At 43.8% G+C, this 21,323-nt stretch overlaps 1 protein-coding gene across 3 annotated transcripts in view; it reads right to left on the reverse strand.

The window, feature by feature from the left end:
• Positions 1-1,198: 1,198 nt before the first annotated feature.
• Positions 1,199-21,323, reverse strand: part of RAB30 (RAB30, member RAS oncogene family) — an 88,926-nt gene continuing 68,801 nt past the window's right edge. For all 3 annotated transcript variants that reach the window (XM_072133997.1, XM_072133996.1, XM_072133998.1), the window contains 4 exons: positions 16,265-16,365; positions 15,435-15,518; positions 7,399-7,582; positions 1,199-6,382 (listed from right to left, as the gene is read on the reverse strand). In XM_072133997.1, the coding sequence (XP_071990098.1) occupies positions 6,132-6,382; positions 7,399-7,582; positions 15,435-15,518; positions 16,265-16,357 (612 nt within the window). In that variant the 5' untranslated portion in view covers positions 16,358-16,365 and the 3' untranslated portion in view covers positions 1,199-6,131. The remainder of the gene's footprint in view (positions 6,383-7,398; positions 7,583-15,434; positions 15,519-16,264; positions 16,366-21,323) is intronic.

Raw genomic sequence — 21,323 nt, forward strand, 5'->3', positions numbered from 1 at the left:
CCTTGGTTGTAACGGGTGGCGATTTGAGTCACTGTTGCCTTTCTATCAGCTCGAACCAGTCTGCCCATTCTCCTCTGACCTCTGGCATCAACAAGGCATTTCCGCCCACAGAACTGCCGCTCACTGGATGTTTTTTCTTTTTCGGACCATTCTCTGTAAACCCTAGAGATGGTTGTGCGTGAAAATCCCAGTAGATCAGCAGTTTCTGAAATACTCAGACCAGCCCTTCTGGCACCAACAACCATGCCACGTTCAAAGGCCACAAATCACTTTTCTTCCCCATACTGATGCTCGGTGTGATCTGCAGGAGATTGTCTTGACCATGTCTACATGCCTAAATGCACTGAGTTGCCGCCATGTGTTTGGCTGATTAGAAATTAAGTGTTAACGAGCAGTTGGACAGGTGTACCTAATAAAGTGGCCGGTGAGTGTGTATATATATATATATATATATATATATATATATATAGATCATAGATTGTTAGAGAGATAGAAATGTAGATATCAGTGGGGGATGTGTGTGGCAGGAACACCAGGGGACTGAGCGTATACTCTCTTATAGAGACACACAGATAATCCAAAGCAAAGCTGCATCCCAGAGAATAGTGGGAAAAGGGGGATCTGTATTTCACCCCCTGCAACGTTTTAGCCGCACAGCAGCCGTTACCTGACCTGGACTGTGCTCCCTATTTTTTGTTTCAGATAGATAGATGGGAGGGAGAGAGAGAGACGGGAGGGATGGATAGATATGAGATAGATAGATAAGAGATAGATAGATATAGATAGAGAGATATGAGATGCCTAGATATGAGATAGATAGATGTGAGATACATAGATAGGAGATAGAAGGGATACATACATACATACATATGAGATAGATAGGAGATAGATAGATAGATATGAGATAGATAGAAGGGATACATACATACATAGATATGAGATAGATAGATAGATAGGAGATAGATAGATAGATAGATAGATATGAGATAGATAGAAGGGATACATACATACATAGATATGAGATAGATAGATAGATATGAGATAGATAGATAGATAGATATGAGATAGATAGATGCAAACAGAAAGTCCAGGCAGCACGCTGCAATCAACTAGCAATGGGTGCAAGCTGTGTAGGATTGGGACAAAAATCCTCCCTAGATAACAAGCAGAAAATGAGCAGCACTCCAGACGTCAGAAATGGGGAAATGTGGTCCTTTTTATTTCATGTGTAGCAGAAGCTTCAGTTGATTTATAATAATGGAGATAAATGACAGAATTGTGAGGGTAGTGTGAACAATTTACGCCAGGATAGATGACGGGTCCTCTGTATGTCTGCAGGAATCCCCTCCAGCTGGGGCGCCCATCACTCTTTTATCATGCAGATTGTTGTGGAGTCACCCCCTAGGACCTTTAGTATGGAAGGAGGATACAAGGAAATATGTATTGAGCCTCAGAGCCTGGTACAGGAGGTGCAGCGGATGAAGGACGCCATGCTATCAGTGTTATGGCATTAGCTGGTGACATAGACTTATACACTGCTCATTTATGGCTTATTTCACTAATATTTAAGGATCCTCCAATGATTGAGGCATGAATCAAATGACCCCACGTTACTGAGGAGGTTGGCTAAATTTCCATTAGGTTGCAGTACTCATGAACAGTCTGTGGGTGGCGCTACCTCATATACAGTATGTCAGGTGACCTGAAATATGTAGTGTTTTCTCTGTTAAAATACAGAATTACGGAGCCTTTATATTGCATAGCAGACAATGGTCACTATTAGAGGTAATACAGAGCTGAGTTTGACCATGGCAGCAGGTCTGGGTGGTTTTAAAGGGCTACTTCTCTCTTTCCAAATATATTTGGTAACTCCCATAAAGGAAAAGAAAGCTTCAACCAGTGGAAAGAGGCAGAAAAATTAAAAACTAATAATAAAAATAACTAAGTTTTAAAATGATTTGAATGAATGACTAAGAATATCACAACAATGTTGTTTGAAGATCCTCAGGGGCGGGGCTATGGTATTTCCTTTATTTTTAATATACTAAGCAACCAACCAACCAGCTTTTCACACCCAGCTCTAACACCCAGCTTTGCCAGCAACATTTAAAGGGTTAATACCTGGGCTCAGTGATAGAACCGATTGTGTTGGGGTTTGGGTTCACAAACTGATCTTTTGATCAAGGTTCGGCTGCGCGTGCCAAACCCGACAGGGTCCGCTCATCACTAGCTTTGGAGACTTTAATAGGTGTTGCTCCACTGATTGCGCCACAGTTGGAATTTTTTCTTTGTCATGCGTTGTTCCCATGTAATCATTACTTATAATTTTGGCTCTTGATATGCTAATTAGGCTTTTAACTGTCAGTCTAGCACCGCCCACATGACTATAGAGAGCACGAATAAGCAAAACTAACAGTAGTGATTTCTCGGGAATGCTGGGGCCGTAAAGAAAAATTCCAACTGTGCCGGAATCAGTGGATCGTCACCAAATAAAAGATCCAAAGATTTACAGGTGGTGGAAGGTTCCCTTTAAAAGGGGTTTTATGTTTTTGTCCTTTTTAATTGACCACAGATTTCATAAAACAATCTAACAACGGTGCGGCACGTCACAGCTCAGCTACTTTTTGGCAGAGCACAAAAAAAATATACATGTAGTGCCTGATCACCTCAAATAAAAGACAAGTACAGTTTTTATGTTGTTTTACGCAATTTGGGGTCAAATAGAGAAAAAAGTTATAAAAAACAAAAAAAAAATACTTCTGTAACTCGCCCTCCCCCAACGTATACACCCTTAGCCTCAACCCTAGATTGATAGTGAGATACATTGTTTACATGGCTCTATACATGACCATGGCCTCTGTAGCCACAGTCCACAATACCTAGTCCTAGAGTCCTCCTGAAATTAGAAACTTTTCAAAAATATTTAGGAAGTCCACCTTGAGTTCCTAAGCCTCATCCCTCCATTGTTTTTATGTAGGACTGATTGTTTTAGATGATTGGACTGAAATTGTAAATAAAACTTTTACAAAAAGTTACCATTGAAGCTGCACATTGCATAGATCTTTCGGGTCTGGTTGCGAGCCTTCACTAAGGCTGGATTACGCTGTCCGCCATATTGTATTTAGGATGGAGATATCAGGAATGGGTTTGGTCAGGAACTCTGAGGTCTTCAAATCTTATTTGTCTTGTTGAGAAATGTGCTCCCCACATTTTGGTCAGACATTGGGTTATGGGACAGCGATCCATGGGTGGGTATGAACATTGAGACTTAGAAGACATACAAGACTGAAGCCTAGAAGATGGTCTATGGTGGCACATGGGCTTACATGAAGACATCTAAATATATAGACTTATGACAATCTTTTATAGAGATATTCTATAGACAATGGAGACCGAATCTTATCTACGATCATATAAGCCTCAGCGACAACGCTCCCTGGGAACATTATGCATATTCATTTTCTTACGGAGGTAGGAGATCTATCTATATATCTACTTCGTCAACATTTAGATAAATCAGATGAATCATAGACGCCTCTCCGTAGATGGCTGTTGAGTACAGAGTAGGGCTTGAATGGTTGGGTGAGATGCCCTTGAAGCAGTTCATGGAAAGTACATGCTCTCAAATTTTAGATGAAGCTCGTAGTCCAGAAAGCTGGGATGGCTTATAAACTTCTGAAAATTGGAGGTTAGAAGACTTACATGGTCAGGGTAGGCATTGAAAAAGTAAACCTATTCATAGTGTCCCCTAGGCCTAAAACTTGTGAGCCTCCGAAGACTCTTGTCCTTGAGGAGTTATTGCTCCTTAGCATTGAAAAATAGGGTTGGGTCCTGATCATCTCTGATGTTCCCTTGGAAGGTACTACTTTTTATTGCCGAGATCCAGCTCGTAGTCTAGTCTAGAAAGCTAAGGTGGCTTCTGAACCTTGAATATTGGAGGCTTGAGAACTTAAGAAGAACATATGAGCCTCTAAAGCCTCAAAGACCATGAAATTTTAGGTGGGTGATAAGTCTAGCAAGGGTGGAGCCATGAAACATGACTAGACTCCCACCGGCAGATAGCTGTTTAGGAGTATTTGATTCTCATAAATACAAAAGTAGGGTTTGGTCGGCTAGGTAAGACATGTTTGATGATGTTTTTGGAAGAGACCCGGCTCGTAGTCTAGAATGATAGGGTGGAATATGAACCTTTGAGGATTGAGACTAGAAGACTTATGTATTTATAGCCTCTAAAGCTTTCCAAGGCATGAAACATGATTAGACTCCCATCTGCAGAAAGCTATTTAGGAGTCCCTGCTCCTCATCACTACCGAGTTTCGTTTGGTTGGCTTGGGTTGTACATCCTTGATACTGCTTTTCATTGCCAAGATCCTGCTCATAATTTGGAAACAAGGTTGGCTTACGAGCCTTTGACGATTGAAGACTTTTGTATTTATGCGGTAAATGAAGAAGCAGATCTATTCGTAGTGTCAACTAGGCCTAAAACATATAGTAGCGAATATAGTCTCCAAAGCCTTCAAGACATGCATACTTTTGGGTGGGTTATAAGCTTCATCAAGGGTGAAACCATGAAACATCTTAAGACTACCACTTGCAGACGACTTGTCCTAATCAGTACAAAGTAGGGTTTGGTTGGCTAAGTGAGACAATGTGAGATCTAGCTCGTAGTCTGGAATAATGGGGAGATCTACGAGCCTTCGATTATTGAGACTATGAGACTTATTCTTTGGTGGTGGGCAATGAGTCTACACATTCATGATGTAACCTAGACCTAAAACGTAACGTGGGCCTCTAAAGCCTCAGATACATAGACATTTTTATGTTAGTTGATAGGCTTCAACCTTGATAGACTCACATCTGAAGATCCTCAAAAATACAACATTTAGGTGGCTCCTCTTTTTTTTGTTGCTTTAGGAACGTACTACTTCTCCTTGCCGAGATCCAGCTCATGGTCAAGAAACTAGGGAGGTCTAGGACTTTGGAGGCTCGAAGACCTAGATGCATTCATGGTAACTTTTAGAAGCCACAGAAGCCATGAAGACTTTCACTTATAGGTGGGCGATGAAGCCTATAAAGAGTGAAGCTGCAAAAGTGTATAAATGGAGCTTATGAGACTGTAGAAGACATGACCATGATGTCGTAGGCGTCTATGTGATTGTAACTATGATTAAATATATAGGCTGCTTGTTGGTATATGGTGGCCTATGGAGAAAATATTTATAGTTTGCCATACTGCTAAAGTTTATATCTGATATCACTAAACCCTGCATGCCAGATAAATATTTCCTCTACAATAGTGGTGGGGATCGAAGCTCATACAAGGGGAGACCATCCTATGGGTTACAATTCAGATTCCGCCTAAGTAGACCCCCCAAAAAACCATATACATGACAACCATACTACCCCCCCCCTCCCCCCTGCATTTTTGGACACACAATGGCTCCTCTACCGTTCACAAAAGAATATTTTTTTTAATTGTTTTTGGCAAAATAAAAGATCCAAACTGGTAGCTGAGATTTTTTCCATTGGGGGATCTTTTCGTTCTCAAGGGTTAGAAATAAGAATCAAAGTCCATTCTTTTCCAGAGAAATTCGGCAAAAACTGCTGTTACTTCAACCACCGTCCGTAGGAAATCCAAAAATTTCGGTCATTACAATCCAAGAGAAGATGCTTTTCGAGCTCACGGTCTCAAAAAGTTGCATTAAAAGTGGCGCTAGCATTCCAAATAATCAGAATCAAGTTGTAAAAAAAACCTTTCGATTGACCCTCCACGGCTGTTGTCTTCTGCGTCCCTCATGATACTTTTCTGTTATATCTACTAGAACGGAGCTAAAAAAATAAAAAAAAAGTTGAACATAAACCCAGCGCGGTATGCAGCATGTCGTAATATATATGTATATAAGGGGCTTTATGTTCCATGGTTGTTCCCAAGACTTGTCGACAGGACTCGTAACTTTCCATCCTCCCTCTTGGCCGCTCGCCACCCAACCTCGGTGGCTTCCCTATTGGTCCTCTGTTCGTGATGGCCGGAAATGTAGCAACATCAACCAGAGGGAATCCATCTGGCAAAAAAAAGGCCTTCAGCCTGTAAGGAATGTTTTTTTGTTTTTTTTTAAAACTTTTTCTGGAAACTAGTTGAAATTACAACAGTTCAAATAAGTGATGGTTTTCCCTTCACCCGGCAAAGAGGAGTCTACATTGTTCACCAAGGCGTTTTGCCTGGCCTCGCTGATGAGGCGGCATGCTAAGTCCAGGAAGAGTTTCTCCACATTGTCTGACTCTTTGGCAGAGGTTTCTAGGTAATACATGTTTTGGGATCCGGCAAATTCTTCGGCTCTTTGTTGGGAGACTTCCCTCCTCTCTGCCAGGTCGATCTTGTTCCCTGTAATTCAAAAAAGTGCAATCAAATAGACGGAAATTCTTAATTGGAAAGTGCAATTTAGAGGCAGATTTACTCATCGTTAGTGATGAGTGGACCTGAGTCCAGAATATTGAGGTCCATATCGAACTTTGCTGGCATGGGTTCCCGAACCTAACCTTCAGCCAACAGTTCAGGTTTGGTCCCGCCCCCCTTCCCCGACAGCAAAGCTGTGACATCATCAGGGAGTCACGATCCTCAAAAAAAAATGGCGGCATTTAAAGGGTAACACCTGCTGCCACCGATCACACCGGCGTTACAAGTGAGGGTGAGCATTTAGTACTAAACCTGAACTGAGCCTTAACTCTGATCCCTACTCATGAAGTTAGAAAGAGAAAAGTTATACTAGACAGTCAAAGAGAAGTTTCACACTTCCATTTTTGCTCCATGAGGTCCCTTGAGGGAGTCCTTGCATTATAGATTGCTATGATGTAAGGAGCCACGTTGCCAGCTATATTGACAGTCGGGAACACAGGACTCTGGTCCATGGTTCACGCACCAACATGGGCAATGTGATGCCGTTCTCCTGATGGTTGGTAAATAATAACTGTGTAGTCTAACTTTACACCTTTTCCGGCAAAGCTCACGCAAGAACAGCGAGACAGAATTTTGGCTTATGGGTACATTTTTGTTTCAAAGTGTGTCCTTTGTCTTACCAGTCTTCTCCAATGTGGTTACAAAAAAAAAAAAAAACTTGGTTAAGCCGAATTCCTAAAAATCTGCTTAAATGAGTGTTTCTAAGCACTTATGAGAAAACTGATAAGACTCTGATGTCCAGCTGCTTCTCTGAAGGGTTTCCCTGCAGTGAGTGGGAGAAGAAGCATCTACACAAAAGAAATCAGGCAAAATCTTCAATGAAATGAACCAATAATGAAATGACTTTGAGCCCATAACAGATTCAATACAGTTATGGAATATGAGACTAGATGTATCCCACATTATTATGACATAGGTTCTGGGATCAGGGGGTCCAGACTTACCCACAAGCACAGTGATGACTTCATTATTAGCGTATTGTTCTATTTCCCGCAGCCATTCCGGAAGGCAGCGGAAAGACTCCTCGCATGTGATATCATAGGTTAAAATCAATGCATTGGCACTACGGTAATAGCTTTGGGTGATGGAACGAAATCTCTCTTGGCCAGCGGTGTCCCATATCTGGAGCTGAGGAAGAAGACGTGTTAAAAAAAAAAAATAATTATTTGCAGATATACAGAAACCGTTACAATTAAAAAGTTTACACACATAATACACATACTGTACACATCCATATACACAAATTACACACATCCATATATACACATACATTATACACATACATATGCATATACACACATATATATATATACACACATACATCAATATATACACATACTGTACACACCCATATACACACATTACACACATCCATATATACACATACATTATACACATACATATATACACATACATATATACACATACAATGCACTTATATATGAATACATACACTGTACACATATAAACACACCCATATGCGCACATTACACACATGCATATACACATACATCCATATATACACATACATCCATATATACACATACATTAATACATACATACATACACTCATATATATATACATATATACAAGTATACATACATGTGCACATACATTTCACACACACACACACATACACACACTATCCCTCTAATCCATCCATAGAATCGTTCTCTGCCCGTTATAAGATGTAGAATCCATATTGCTCTCTATAATACGATCTGTTGCTGTTCTGTCCTGAAAGCTGTAAGATTTGTGGTGGCTTAGAAAATGCTATTTAGACCCGAGGAGCAAAACAAGCAGCGGCTCCTGTCAGATGTGCAGAGCGCAGGCAGGGGGCTTATTACACCGATATCACAACCATGGCTTCCCAGGTGCCAACCCCCAAACCATTCACATAAAAAAGGTTTTGAAAAACCTGATAAAAAAAGCAATGGGTATAAAGTGTGTATAATAACTAATGGCACACTGGACCTGTGTACTGCTATACCGGACCTGTGTACTGCTATACTGGACCTGCTTACCAATACACTGGACCTGTGTACTGCTATACTGGACCTGCTTACCAATACACTGGACCTGTGCACTGCTATACTGGACCTGCTTACCCATACACTGGACCTGTGTACTGCTATACTGGACCTGCTTACCCATACACTGGACCTGTGTACTGCTATACTGGACCTGTGTACTGCTATACTGGACCTGTGTACTGCTATACTGGACCTGTGTACTGCTATACCGGACCTGTGTACTGCTATACCGGACCTGTGTACTGCTATACTGGACCTGTGAACTGCTATACTGGACCTGTGAACTGCTATACTGGACCTGTGAACTGCTATACTGGACCTGTGAACTGCTATACTGGACCTGTGTACTGCTATACTGGACCTGCTTACCCATACACTGGACCTGTGTACTGCTATACTGGACCTGTGTACTGCTATACTGGACCTGTGTACTGCTATACTGGACCTGTGTACTGCTATACTGGACCTGTGTACTGCTATACCGGACCTGTGTACTGCTATACCGGACCTGTGTACTGCTATACTGGACCTGTGAACTGCTATACTGGACCTGTGAACTGCTATACTGGACCTGTGAACTGCTATACTGGACCTGTGTACTGCTATACCGGACCTGTGAACTGCTATACTGGACCTGTGAACTGCTATACTGGACCTGTGTACTGCTATACCGGACCTGTGTACTGCTATACCGGACCTGTGTACTGCTATACCGGACCTGTGTACTGCTATACTGGACCTGTGTACTGCTATACCGGACCTGTGTACTGCTATACCGGACCTGTGTACTGCTATACTGGACCTGTGTACTGCTATACTGGACCTGTGAACTGCTATACCGGACCTGTGTACTGCTATACCGGACCTGTGTACTGCTATACCGGACCTGTGTACTGCTATACCGGACCTGTGTACTGCTATACCGGACCTGTGTACTGCTATACTGGACCTGTGTACTGCTATACTGGACCTGTGTACTGCTATACCGGACCTGTGTACTGCTATACCGGACCTGTGTACTGCTATACCGGACCTGTGTACTGCTATACCGGACCTGTGAACTGCTATACTGGACCTGTGAACTGCTATACTGGACCTGTGTACTGCTATACCGGACCTGTGTACTGCTATACTGGACCTGTGAACTGCTATACTGGACCTGTGAACTGCTATACCGGACCTGTGAACTGCTATACCGGACCTGTGTACTGCTATACCGGACCTGTGTACTGCTATACCGGACCTGTGTACTGCTATACCGGACCTGTGTACTGCTATACCGGACCTGTGTACTGCTATACCGGACCTGTGTACTGCTATACCGGACCTGTGTACTGCTATACCGGACCTGTGTACTGCTATACCGGACCTGCTTACCGATACACTGGACCTGTGTACTGCTATACTGGACCTGTGAACTGCTATACCGGACCTGTGTACTGCTATACCGGACCTGTGTACTGCTATACTGGACCTGCTTACCGATACACTGGACCTGTGTACTGCTATACTGGACCTGTGTACTGCTATACTGGACCTGCTTACCGATACACCGGACCTGTGCACTGCTATACTGGACCTGCTTACCGATACACCGGACCTGTGTACTGCTATACTGGACCTGTGTACTGCTATACTGGACCTGCTTACCGATACACCGGACCTGTGTACTGCTATACTGGACCTGCTTACCGATACACTGGACCTGTGTACTGCTATACTGGACCTGCTTACCGATACACCGGACCTGTGTACTGCTATACTGGACCTGCTTACCGATACACTGGACCTGTGTACTGCTATACTGGACCTGTGTACTGCTATACTGGACCTGTGTACTGCTATACCGGACCTGTGTACTGCTTTACTGGACCTGTGTACTGCTATACTGGACCTGCTTAACGATATACTGGACCTGTGTACTGCTATACTGGACCTGTGTACTGCTATACCGGACCTGTGTACTGCTATACTGGACCTGCTTACCGATACACTGGACCTGTGTACTGCTATACTGGACCTGCTTACCGATACACTGGACCTGTGTACTGCTATACTGGACCTGCTTACCGATACACCGGACCTGTGTACTGCTATACTGGACCTGTGTACTGCTATACTGGACCTGCTTACCGATACACCGGACCTGTGTACTGCTATACCGGACCTGTGTACTGCTATACTGGACCTGCTTACCGATACACTGGACCTGTGTACTGCTATACTGGACCTGTGTACTGCTATACCGGACCTGTGTACTGCTATACTGGACCTGCTTACCCATACACTGGACCTGTGTACTGCTATACTGGACCTGTGTACTGCTATACCGGACCTGTGTACTGCTATACTGGACCTGTGTACTGCTTTACTGGACCTGTGTACTGCTATACTGGACCTGCTTAACGATATACTGGACCTGTGTACTGCTATACTGGACCTGTGTACTGCTTTACTGGACCTGTGTACTGCTATACTGGACCTGCTTAACGATATACCGGACCTGTGTACTGCTATACTGGACCTGCTTACCGATACACTGGACCTGTGTACTGCTATACTGGACCTGCTTAACGATACACTGGACCTGTGTACTGCTATACTGGACCTGCTTACCCATACACTGGACCTGTGTACTGCTATACTGGACCTGCTTACCGATACACCGGACCTGTGTACTGCTATACCGGACCTGTGTACTGCTATACTGGACCTGCTTACCGATACACTGGACCTGTGTACTGCTATACTGGACCTGCTTACCGATACACCGGACCTGTGTACTGCTATACTGGACCTGCTTACCGATACACCGGACCTGTGTACTGCTATACTGGACCTGCTTAACGAAATACTGGACCTGCTTAACGATATACTGGACCTGTGTACTGCTATACTGGACCTGTGTACTGCTATACTGGACCTGCTTACCGATACACTGGACCTGCTGAACGATATACTGGACCTGTGTACTGCTATACTGGACCTGTGTACTGCTACACTGGACCTGCTTAACGATATACTGGACCTGCTTACCGATACACTGGACCTGTGTACTGCTATACTGGACCTGCTTACCGATACACCGGACCTGTGTACTGCTATACCGGACCTGTGTACTGCTATACTGGACCTGCTTACCGATACACCGGACCTGTGTACTGCTATACTGGACCTGCTTAACGATATACTGGACCTGCTTAACGATATACTGGACCTGTGTACTGCTATACTGGACCTGCTTACCGATACACTGGACCTGTGTACTGCTATACTGGACCTGCTTAACGATACACTGGACCTGCTTAACGATACACTGGACCTGTGTACTGCTATACTGGACCTGCTTACCCATACACTGGACCTGTGTACTGCTATACTGGACCTGCTTAACGATACACTGGACCTGTGTACTGCTATACTGGACCTGCTTAACGATATACTGGACCTGCTTAACGATATACTGGACCTGCTTAACGATATACTGGACCTGTGTACTGCTATACTGGACCTGCTTACCGATACACTGGACCTGTGTACTGCTATACTGGACCTGCTTAACGATACACTGGACCTGTGTACTGCTATACTGGACCTGCTTACCCATACACTGGACCTGTGTACTGCTATACTGGACCTGCTTACCGATACACCGGACCTGTGTACTGCTATACCGGACCTGTGTACTGCTATACTGGACCTGCTTACCGATACACTGGACCTGTGTACTGCTATACTGGACCTGCTTACCGATACACCGGACCTGTGTACTGCTATACTGGACCTGCTTACCGATACACCGGACCTGTGTACTGCTATACTGGACCTGCTTAACGATATACTGGACCTGCTTAACGATATACTGGACCTGTGTACTGCTATACTGGACCTGCTTACCGATACACTGGACCTGTGTACTGCTATACTGGACCTGTGTACTGCTATACTGGACCTGCTTACCGATACACTGGACCTGTGTACTGCTATACTGGACCTGTGTACTGCTATACTGGACCTGCTTAACGATATACTGGACCTGCTGAACGATATACTGGACCTGTGTACTGCTATACTGGACCTGTGTACTGCTATACTGGACCTGCTTACCGATACACTGGACCTGTGTACTGCTATACTGGACCTGCTTACCGATACACTGGACCTGTGTACTGCTATACTGGACCTGCTTACCGATACACCGGACCTGTGTACTGCTATACTGGACCTGCTTAACGATATATCGGACCTGCTTAACGATATACTGGACCTGTGTACTGCTATACTGGACCTGTGTACTGCTATACTGGACCTGCTTACCGATACACTGGACCTGTGTACTGCTATACTGGACCTGCTTAACGATACACTGGACCTGTGTACTGCTATACTGGACCTGCTTACCCATACACTGGACCTGTGTACTGCTATACTGGACCTGCTTAACGATATACTGGACCTGCTTAACGATATACTGGACCTGTGTACTGCTATACTGGACCTGTGTACTGCTATACTGGACCTGCTTAACGATATACTGGACCTGCTTACCGATACACTGGACCTGTGTACTGCTATACTGGACCTGTGTACTGCTATACTGGACCTTCTTACTGCTATACTGGACCTGTGTACTGCTATACTGGACCTGCATACCGATACACTGGACCTGTGTACTGCTATACTGGACCTGCTTACCAATACACTGGACCTGTGTACTGCTATACTGGACCTGCTTACCGATACACCGGATCTGTGTACTGCTATACCGGACCTGTGTACTGCTATTCTGGACCTGCTTACCGATACACTGGACCTGTGTACTGCTATACTGGACCTGTGTACTGCTATACCGGACCTGTGTACTGCTATACTGGACTTGCTTACCGATACACCGGACCTCTGTACTGCTATACTGGACCTGCTTACCAATACACTGGACCTGTGTACTGCTATACTGGACCTGCTTACCGATACACTGGACCTGTGTACTGCTATACTGGACCTGCTTACCGATACAGCGGACCTGTGTACTGCTATACCGGACCTGCTTACCGATACACCGGACCTGTGTACTGCTATACTGGACCTGTGTACTGCTATACCGGACCTGTGTACTGCTATACTGGACCTGCTTACCGATACACCGGACCTGTGTACTGCTATACTGGACCTGTGTACTGCTATACTGGACCTGCTTACCGACACACTGGACCTGTGTACTGCTATACTGGACCTGCTTACCCATACACTGGACTGGTGTACTGATATGACCTGTTTACCTCCTTCCTTCTAAAATCATTTTTTTAAATTATGCTAATTATGCTAGTGGAAGTTACCAGAGCCCCTGTGTGCTGAAGATTTACAGTGTTAGGCCCATTTCATAGGAATGTATCATTTCTCCAGTCCTGTATTTCCGCGCTGTATGAATATGTATATACGTGGTATTTCTCATCCGTATATGCATTGATGTCACTGTATCCGTATACACTCACCGGCCACTTTATTAGGTACACCTGTCCAACTGCTTGTTAACACTTAATTTCTAATCAGCCAATCACATGGCGGCAACTCAGTGCATTTAGGCATGTAGACATGGTCAAGACAATCTCCTGCAGTTCTCCCGAGCATCAGTATGGGGAAGAAAGGTGATTTGTGGCATTTGAACGTGGCATGGTTGTTGGTGCCAGAAGGGCTGGTCTGAGTATTTCAGAAACTGCTGATCTACTGGGATTTTCACGCACAACCATTTCTAGGGTTTACAGAGAATGGTCCGAAAAAGAAAAAACATCCAGTGAGCGGCAGTTCTGTGGGCGGAAATGCCTTGTTGATGCCAGAGGTCAGAGGAGAATGGGCAGACTGGTTCGAGCTGATAGAAAGGCAACAGTGACTCAAATCGCCACCCGTTACAACCAAGGTAGGCAGAAGAGCATCTCTGAACGCACAGTACGTCCAACTTTGAGGCAGATGGGCTACAGCAGCAGAAGACCACACCGGGTGCCACTCCTTTCAGCTAAGAACAGGAAACTGAGGCTACAATTTGCACAAGCTCATCGAAATTGGACAGTAGAAGATTGGAAAAACGTTGCCTGGTCTGATGAGTCTCGATTTCTGCTGCGACATTCGGATGGTAGGGTCAGAATTTGGCGTCAACAACATGAAAGCATGGATCCATCCTGCCTTGTATCAGCGGCTCAGGCTGGTGGTGGTGGTGTCATGGTGTGGGGAATATTTTCTTGGCACTCTTTGGGCCCCTTGGTACAACGCCACAGCCTACCTGAGTATTGTTGCTGACCATGTCCATCCCTTTATGAGCACAATGTACCCTGTAACATCTGATGGCTACTTTCAGCAGGATAATGCGCCATGTCATAAAGCTGGAATCATCTCAGACTGGTTTCTTGAACATGACAATGAGGTCACTGGACACAAATGGCCTCCACAGTCACCAGATCTCAATCCAATAGAGCATCTTTGGGATGTGGTGGAACGGGAGATTCGCATCATGGATGTGCAGCCGACAAATCTGCGGCAACTGTGTGATGCCATCATGTCAATATGGACCAAAATCTCTGAGGAGCTTCCAGCACCTTGTTGTATCTATGCCATGAAGAATTGAGGCAGTTCTGAAGGCAAAAGGGGGTCCAACCCGTTACTAGCATGGTGTACCTAATAAAGTGGCCGGTGAGTGTAGATTGCAGTGGGTTGGAGAATTATGGCTATTGCAGCTCGTATGCAACGCATATTTTACGTGTTCCCATAGACCTCTATGGGTCATATGGAAAGGAAATACTGGAGGACATAGGACACTCACTTGATTTTTTATGTCTCGCTCACAGTACGGTGGACCGTACTGCCCGTTAAAATGAATGTAAAGGGGGGGGGGAGAGACAGTGTAACAGCCTGTGAATCTGCAGCTGAGGGTTAGAATATATTATGTTTTTCTCACCTTTATTTTTTCACCTTTGATTTCCACAGTTTTGATCATAAAATCGACCCCGATGGTGGCCCCCTGCCCTGGGGGGAAGAGACCCTGCAAGTGGAGGAAGACGTCAGTGACAGATCAGTGAGTGCAGGACGGGAATATTATAAAGAACTACATTATACTATTACTATAGTTTCCTGGAACGAAATGTTTCCAAGGGTAGCAGCAGAATTGTGAAAATTATATTTATATTACAGGATTGTAGGACACTGAGTGCGTGTCCTTACACTGCTGTGCTCTGTGCTCTCTGCAGTGAGCTGCTCCACAGCCCATCTGCTCTGAGTAAAATATATTGCAGGCATCTTGCTGACTACTATGGTTCTCCCTCAGTGCAGAGGAGAGATGGGCTGTGAGGAAGTTCAGGGCCAAGAGCTGAGAGCACAGCAGTGTGAGGACACCCCCCCCCAATCCAGGAATATAAATCAATATAAAGGAATGAATCATCAATCAATATATCACAATCCTGCTGCTAATTACAGCATAGACAAAGGTCTGATTACACATCTCTCCCGGGACAGACACTAATACTGGCAGCTGAGAACACAGAGCACAGCAGTGTGAGGACAAGCCCCAGTTCAATACTGAAATATAAATCCATATATCACAGTCCTGCTGCTACTAACAACATACACAGCGGTATGATGACACATCTCTCCAGGGGCAATACATAACACTGGCTGCAGTCTGTATGGTCACACCTGCTGACAGGTTCCCTTTAGCAGTAAACGTTCAGTTCATCCCCCAATCAGTGAGCTGTATTATGGTCACATGGTAATGGTTGAAGAGCTACTTACCTGAGTAAACCTGCGCACCAGACAGGTCTTCCCTACGCCGGCGTTCCCTATGAGTACGATCTTGAATAGAAAGTCATAATCTTCCATACTCATTTACACAGCTGTGGAGAGAGAGAAGAGCGGGTGAGCACAGCGGCTGCAGATTGTGGAGTGACTAGAGCAGGCGATGACCCGGGGCTGTGGCCACATTCACCAGGAACTTTATCCCTCCAAGTAAACAGGACAAAGGTCAATTACTGCATTGTGTAATGTCATTAGTACAGGTCCGACCCGCAGTACCTTACAGTAAATGGATCAAGGTTCCAGAAAAGCTGAGGGTTCTGGGAAAGCTGGGTGATAACCAATATGGACGATATTAAAGCTCAGCCATAGATCCCCAGGAGACAAATCTGCATAGTCACACAAGACTGTCTGGTGTATTGCCACGTTATTAGATAACTTTGCTTCTCAGGAGTCTTGGAAAGCTGAGTGACAACCACTATGGTCTCTGTTACACTTCAGACAGATCCTACAGCTTACCCAGCTTTCCTAGATCCAAAGGAGTCAAACCTGCATATTCCTGAGTGACATGGGGATGCCCAGTGTATTATCACATTATTAGACAACTTTTCTTCTCAGGAGTCTTGGAAAGCTGAGTGACGACCACTATGGTCCCCGTTATAGTTCAGACAGATCCTACAGCTTACCCAGCTTTCCTAGATCCATAGGTTTCAAACCTACATATTGCTGAGTGACATGGGGCTGCCCATTGTATTACCACATTATTAGACAACCTTGCTTCTCAGGAGTCTTGGAAAGCTGGGTGACGACTAATATGGCCGCCATTAAAGCTCAGGCATGTACTACAGCTTACCCAGCTTTCCCAGGAGTCAAATTTGCATAGTTGCCAAACAACATGGGGTTGCTCAGTGTATTACCACATAAGACAACTTTGCTTCTCAGGAATCCTGGAAAGCTGGGTGAAAACCACAATGGTCACTATTAAAGCTCAGACAGATCATGCAGTTTATCCAGCTTTCCTAGATCCTTAAAAGTCAGATCTGTGCATTGCTGAGTGACATGGGGCTGCCCAGTGTATTACCCCATTATTAGACAACCTTGCTTCTCAGGAGTCTTGATAAGCTGTGTGACAACTAATATGGCGGCCATTAAAGCTCAAGGATATCTTCTAGGAGTCTATGGGCCACATTTATCACTTGTTTTTTCTGTTGTTTTTGCGCCTTTACGTTTAGGCACACCGTTTTTGCGCCATTTTTGCGATTAAACGTCAAATTAGCCGCGCAGCAAAAATAACCACCTTTCCCTCATCTATCGTTCAATTCCAGATGTTTTGCTGCGCCTAATGATATTCATCACGTGCGACTTTTGCATTTAGGCGCAAAAACGGGCGCAAAAACACTCCAGCCCGAAGGTGGCGTTATCTGAGAAGAAAGCACTGAGCCCCTTTGCAGAAGAGCTCATTTCTAGCAGCAGAGCTCAGCCAGACACTGGAACATATAATAGATACATTAGATACACTGCAGACACTGCAACATATAATAGATACATTAGATACTCTGCAGACACTGGAACATCTAATAGATACATTAGATACTCTGCAGACACTGGAACATATAATAGATACATTAGATACACTACAGACACTGCAACATATAATAGATACATTAGATACTCTGCAGACACTGCAACATATAATAGATACATTAGATACACTGCAGACACTGGAACATATAATAGATACATTAGATACTCTGCAGACACTGGAACATCTAATAGATACATTAGATACTCTGCAGACACTGGAACATCTAATAGATACATTAGATACACTACAGACACTGCAACATATAATAGATACATTAGATACTCTGCAGACACTGCAACATATAATAGATACATTAGATACACTGCAGACACTGGAACATATAATAGATACATTACATACACTGCAGACACTGGAACATATAATAGATACATTAGATTCATCACCTTCTATTTACAAAATATTCTGCAAAACCTGAGCTCACAGCAAGAGCAAGAGAAGTTTGCAGAAGCTTGCAGAATGTTGCAGATACTACAAACAAGTGTCCCCCATGTAATTCTGCACAGTGTCTGAGGGGGATACTGTGCAGAGTTACAGGGGTGCAGCAGGAGACCAGCACTGGGGGATCCCCTCCAGGAGAAGCCCCTGCTGAGGAGGTCACTGGGTGCTGGGTGTCACACACCTGGGTGCTGCTGTGAGTGTTATCTTCATTCTGGGCTGTGGGAGAAGCAGAGAGGAGCTTGTAGCAGGATCACATGTAAGTGCCCGAATCTAACATTGCGCCGAAACTGTGTTAAAGTAAAGTGATTAATAAGAGGCAGAAAATATACTTATCACAGATGGTTGTAGCTTGTGATAATTCTGGCAAAACAGTGCGCCCGAATTTAGGCGCAACTACTACACTTAGGCGCACAAAAGTGATAAATGTGGCCCATTATCTGTATAGTTACCTCATGCAACATGGGACTGTCTGGTGTATTTTCACGTTATTAGAAAACTTTGCTTCTCAGGATTCCTGGCAAGCTGTGTGACAGTCAGTTATAACAGCTTAGACAGAGCAAACAGATTACCCAGCTGTCCCAGATGCTACCTGATTCTGACGCTGCTTGTGTGATAGATAGATAGATAGATAGATAGATAGATAGATAGATAGATAGATAGATAGATATGAGATAGATAGATAGATACATATGAGATAGATAGATAGATATGAGATGGATATGAGATAGATAGATATGATATAGATAGATAGGAGATAGATAGATAGATAGATAGATAGATGATAGATATGAGATAGATAGATAGATAGATAGATAGATACATATGAGATAGATAGATAAATAGATAGATAGATAGATATGATATAGATAGATAGATAGATAGATATGAGATAGGAAAGAGATAGATAGATACTAGATAGATAGATAGATAGATAGATAGATAGGAGATAGATAGATAGATAGATATGAGATGGATACATATATAGATAGATAGTTAGGAGATAGATAGATAGATAGATAGATAGATATAGATAGATAGATAGATATGAGATAGATAGATATGAGATAGATAGATAGATAGATACAGAAAAAGGAAAGACTAGATAGATAGATAGATATAGATATTATGATACAAATCTGTAGTCTCCTCACTATCTGTTCTCATCTCTATCCAGGAGCGGATAATGTCGGGTATTTACTGCTCTTATTTCTCGGCTGCAGACAGAATGTTCTAGATGATCCCTATGTACACAGTGAGATGAGAACAATCCCTCTGACATGGCGGGGTGTCATGCAGATCTCATCATTATTACTAAAAATGACACTTTTTGTTCATAACCAGTGATTTTTGCAGGATTTCTCCCTGGAAATGGTTGGATCTGAGAGATAATTTGTGCTGTGCTGGCGGCAGCCCCTTTATATCTGGACACTTGTATCTGCAGGCAGACACTGCCGGTGATTTGTGAGAAATCTCATTGTAACTCGGATCTCATCACAGGGAGGTGTAACAGCGCCAATGTTAGTATTAACAACTACACTACCCTATACCACCAGGGATATTGGTATTAACCCCTTTTACTGACCAAGACTACCAGGGGTGTTCATATTAACCCCTTTACTACCCTATACCACCAGGGATGTTTGTATTAACTCATTTACTACTCTAGACCTCTGGGATGTTGGCATTAACCCCATACTACCTTTCATCACCAGGGATGTTAGTATTTACCCCATTAGGGACCTAGACCACCAGGGATGTTAGTATTTACCCCATTAGGGACCTAGACCACCAGGGATGTTAGTATTAATCCCTTTACTACCCTCGAACACCAGGGATATTGGTATTAACCCCTTTTACTGACCACGATTACCAGGGATGTTCATATTAACCCCTTTACTACCCTAGACCACCAGGGATGTTATTATTTACCCCTTTAGAAACCTAGACCACCAGGGATGTTAGCATTAACCCCTTTACTATCCTAGATCACGAGATATTTGTATTAACCCCTTTACTACTCTAGACCACCAGGGATGTCATTAATAATTTTTTTTCTTTGTATAGACAATCAGAACATCCCTTTAAGTAAATCTTACCTATTTGCATAATCTTATTCCATAGCCTACACTACCATGATCATATTGGGGATAGGGGATACCCATGTAAAGGGAATCTACCACCAATATCAAGCATGATAAACCAGGGACATTACTCATAGATCCAGGCACCGTGACTGTGGTATCTTCTTATATTTGTTATCCATGGCTTCCTTCCTTTCAAAATCAACCTTTAAAATTATGCTAATGCATGAGGGCACTTGGGGTGTTACCAGAGCCCCTCCATGCTGCAGCTTCACAGGCCGTTTCACTGTATCTCCCTCCACCATGATCCCCCAGCACTTCCCCTCCATCTACCTGATGTAATCTCACACAGTGGAAGGGGAAGTGCACCTGCAGTGTAACAGCCTGTGAAGCTGCATCATGGAGGGGCTCTAGTAACACCCCAAGAGTCCTTCTGGCTAAATAGCATAATTATAAAAGATGATTTTAGAAGGAAGGAGGATAGATAACAAATATAAGAAGATACCATGGTCACGGTGCCTGGATCTATGAGTAATGTCCCTGGTTTTTGATGGTAGATTTCCTTTGATGAGTGGATAATGTTGTATTTAAGAAATTTTTGAAAAACTTTTTGCCTTGGTCTTTTCATCCATTCTCTATTGTATATGTGCGATGTTAGACAATCTGCTACTCTCCCGCTCGCCTGTGGCTGATTACAGAGGAGCCGGAGGGGAGATAAGCGGCTATAATAGACATGGGGATAAGCGGCGCCGGGACGTGACGCTTCTCATGTCTCCGTTAATGAATAAATGAAGAATCTGGAGAAGCGGAGCCTTCCCGGGTATAAATATCTTCCCGTGATTGCTGAACTCCTTCATATAACCACAACGGCTGACGGGCTATGCCTCTGGTGCCAAAGTTTAGTTACCGCTGATGAAAGCTACATTATAACAAA

Source organism: Engystomops pustulosus, chromosome 2 (assembly GCF_040894005.1).
Source record: "Engystomops pustulosus chromosome 2, aEngPut4.maternal, whole genome shotgun sequence".
Taxonomy (NCBI): Eukaryota; Metazoa; Chordata; class Amphibia; order Anura; family Leptodactylidae; genus Engystomops; species Engystomops pustulosus.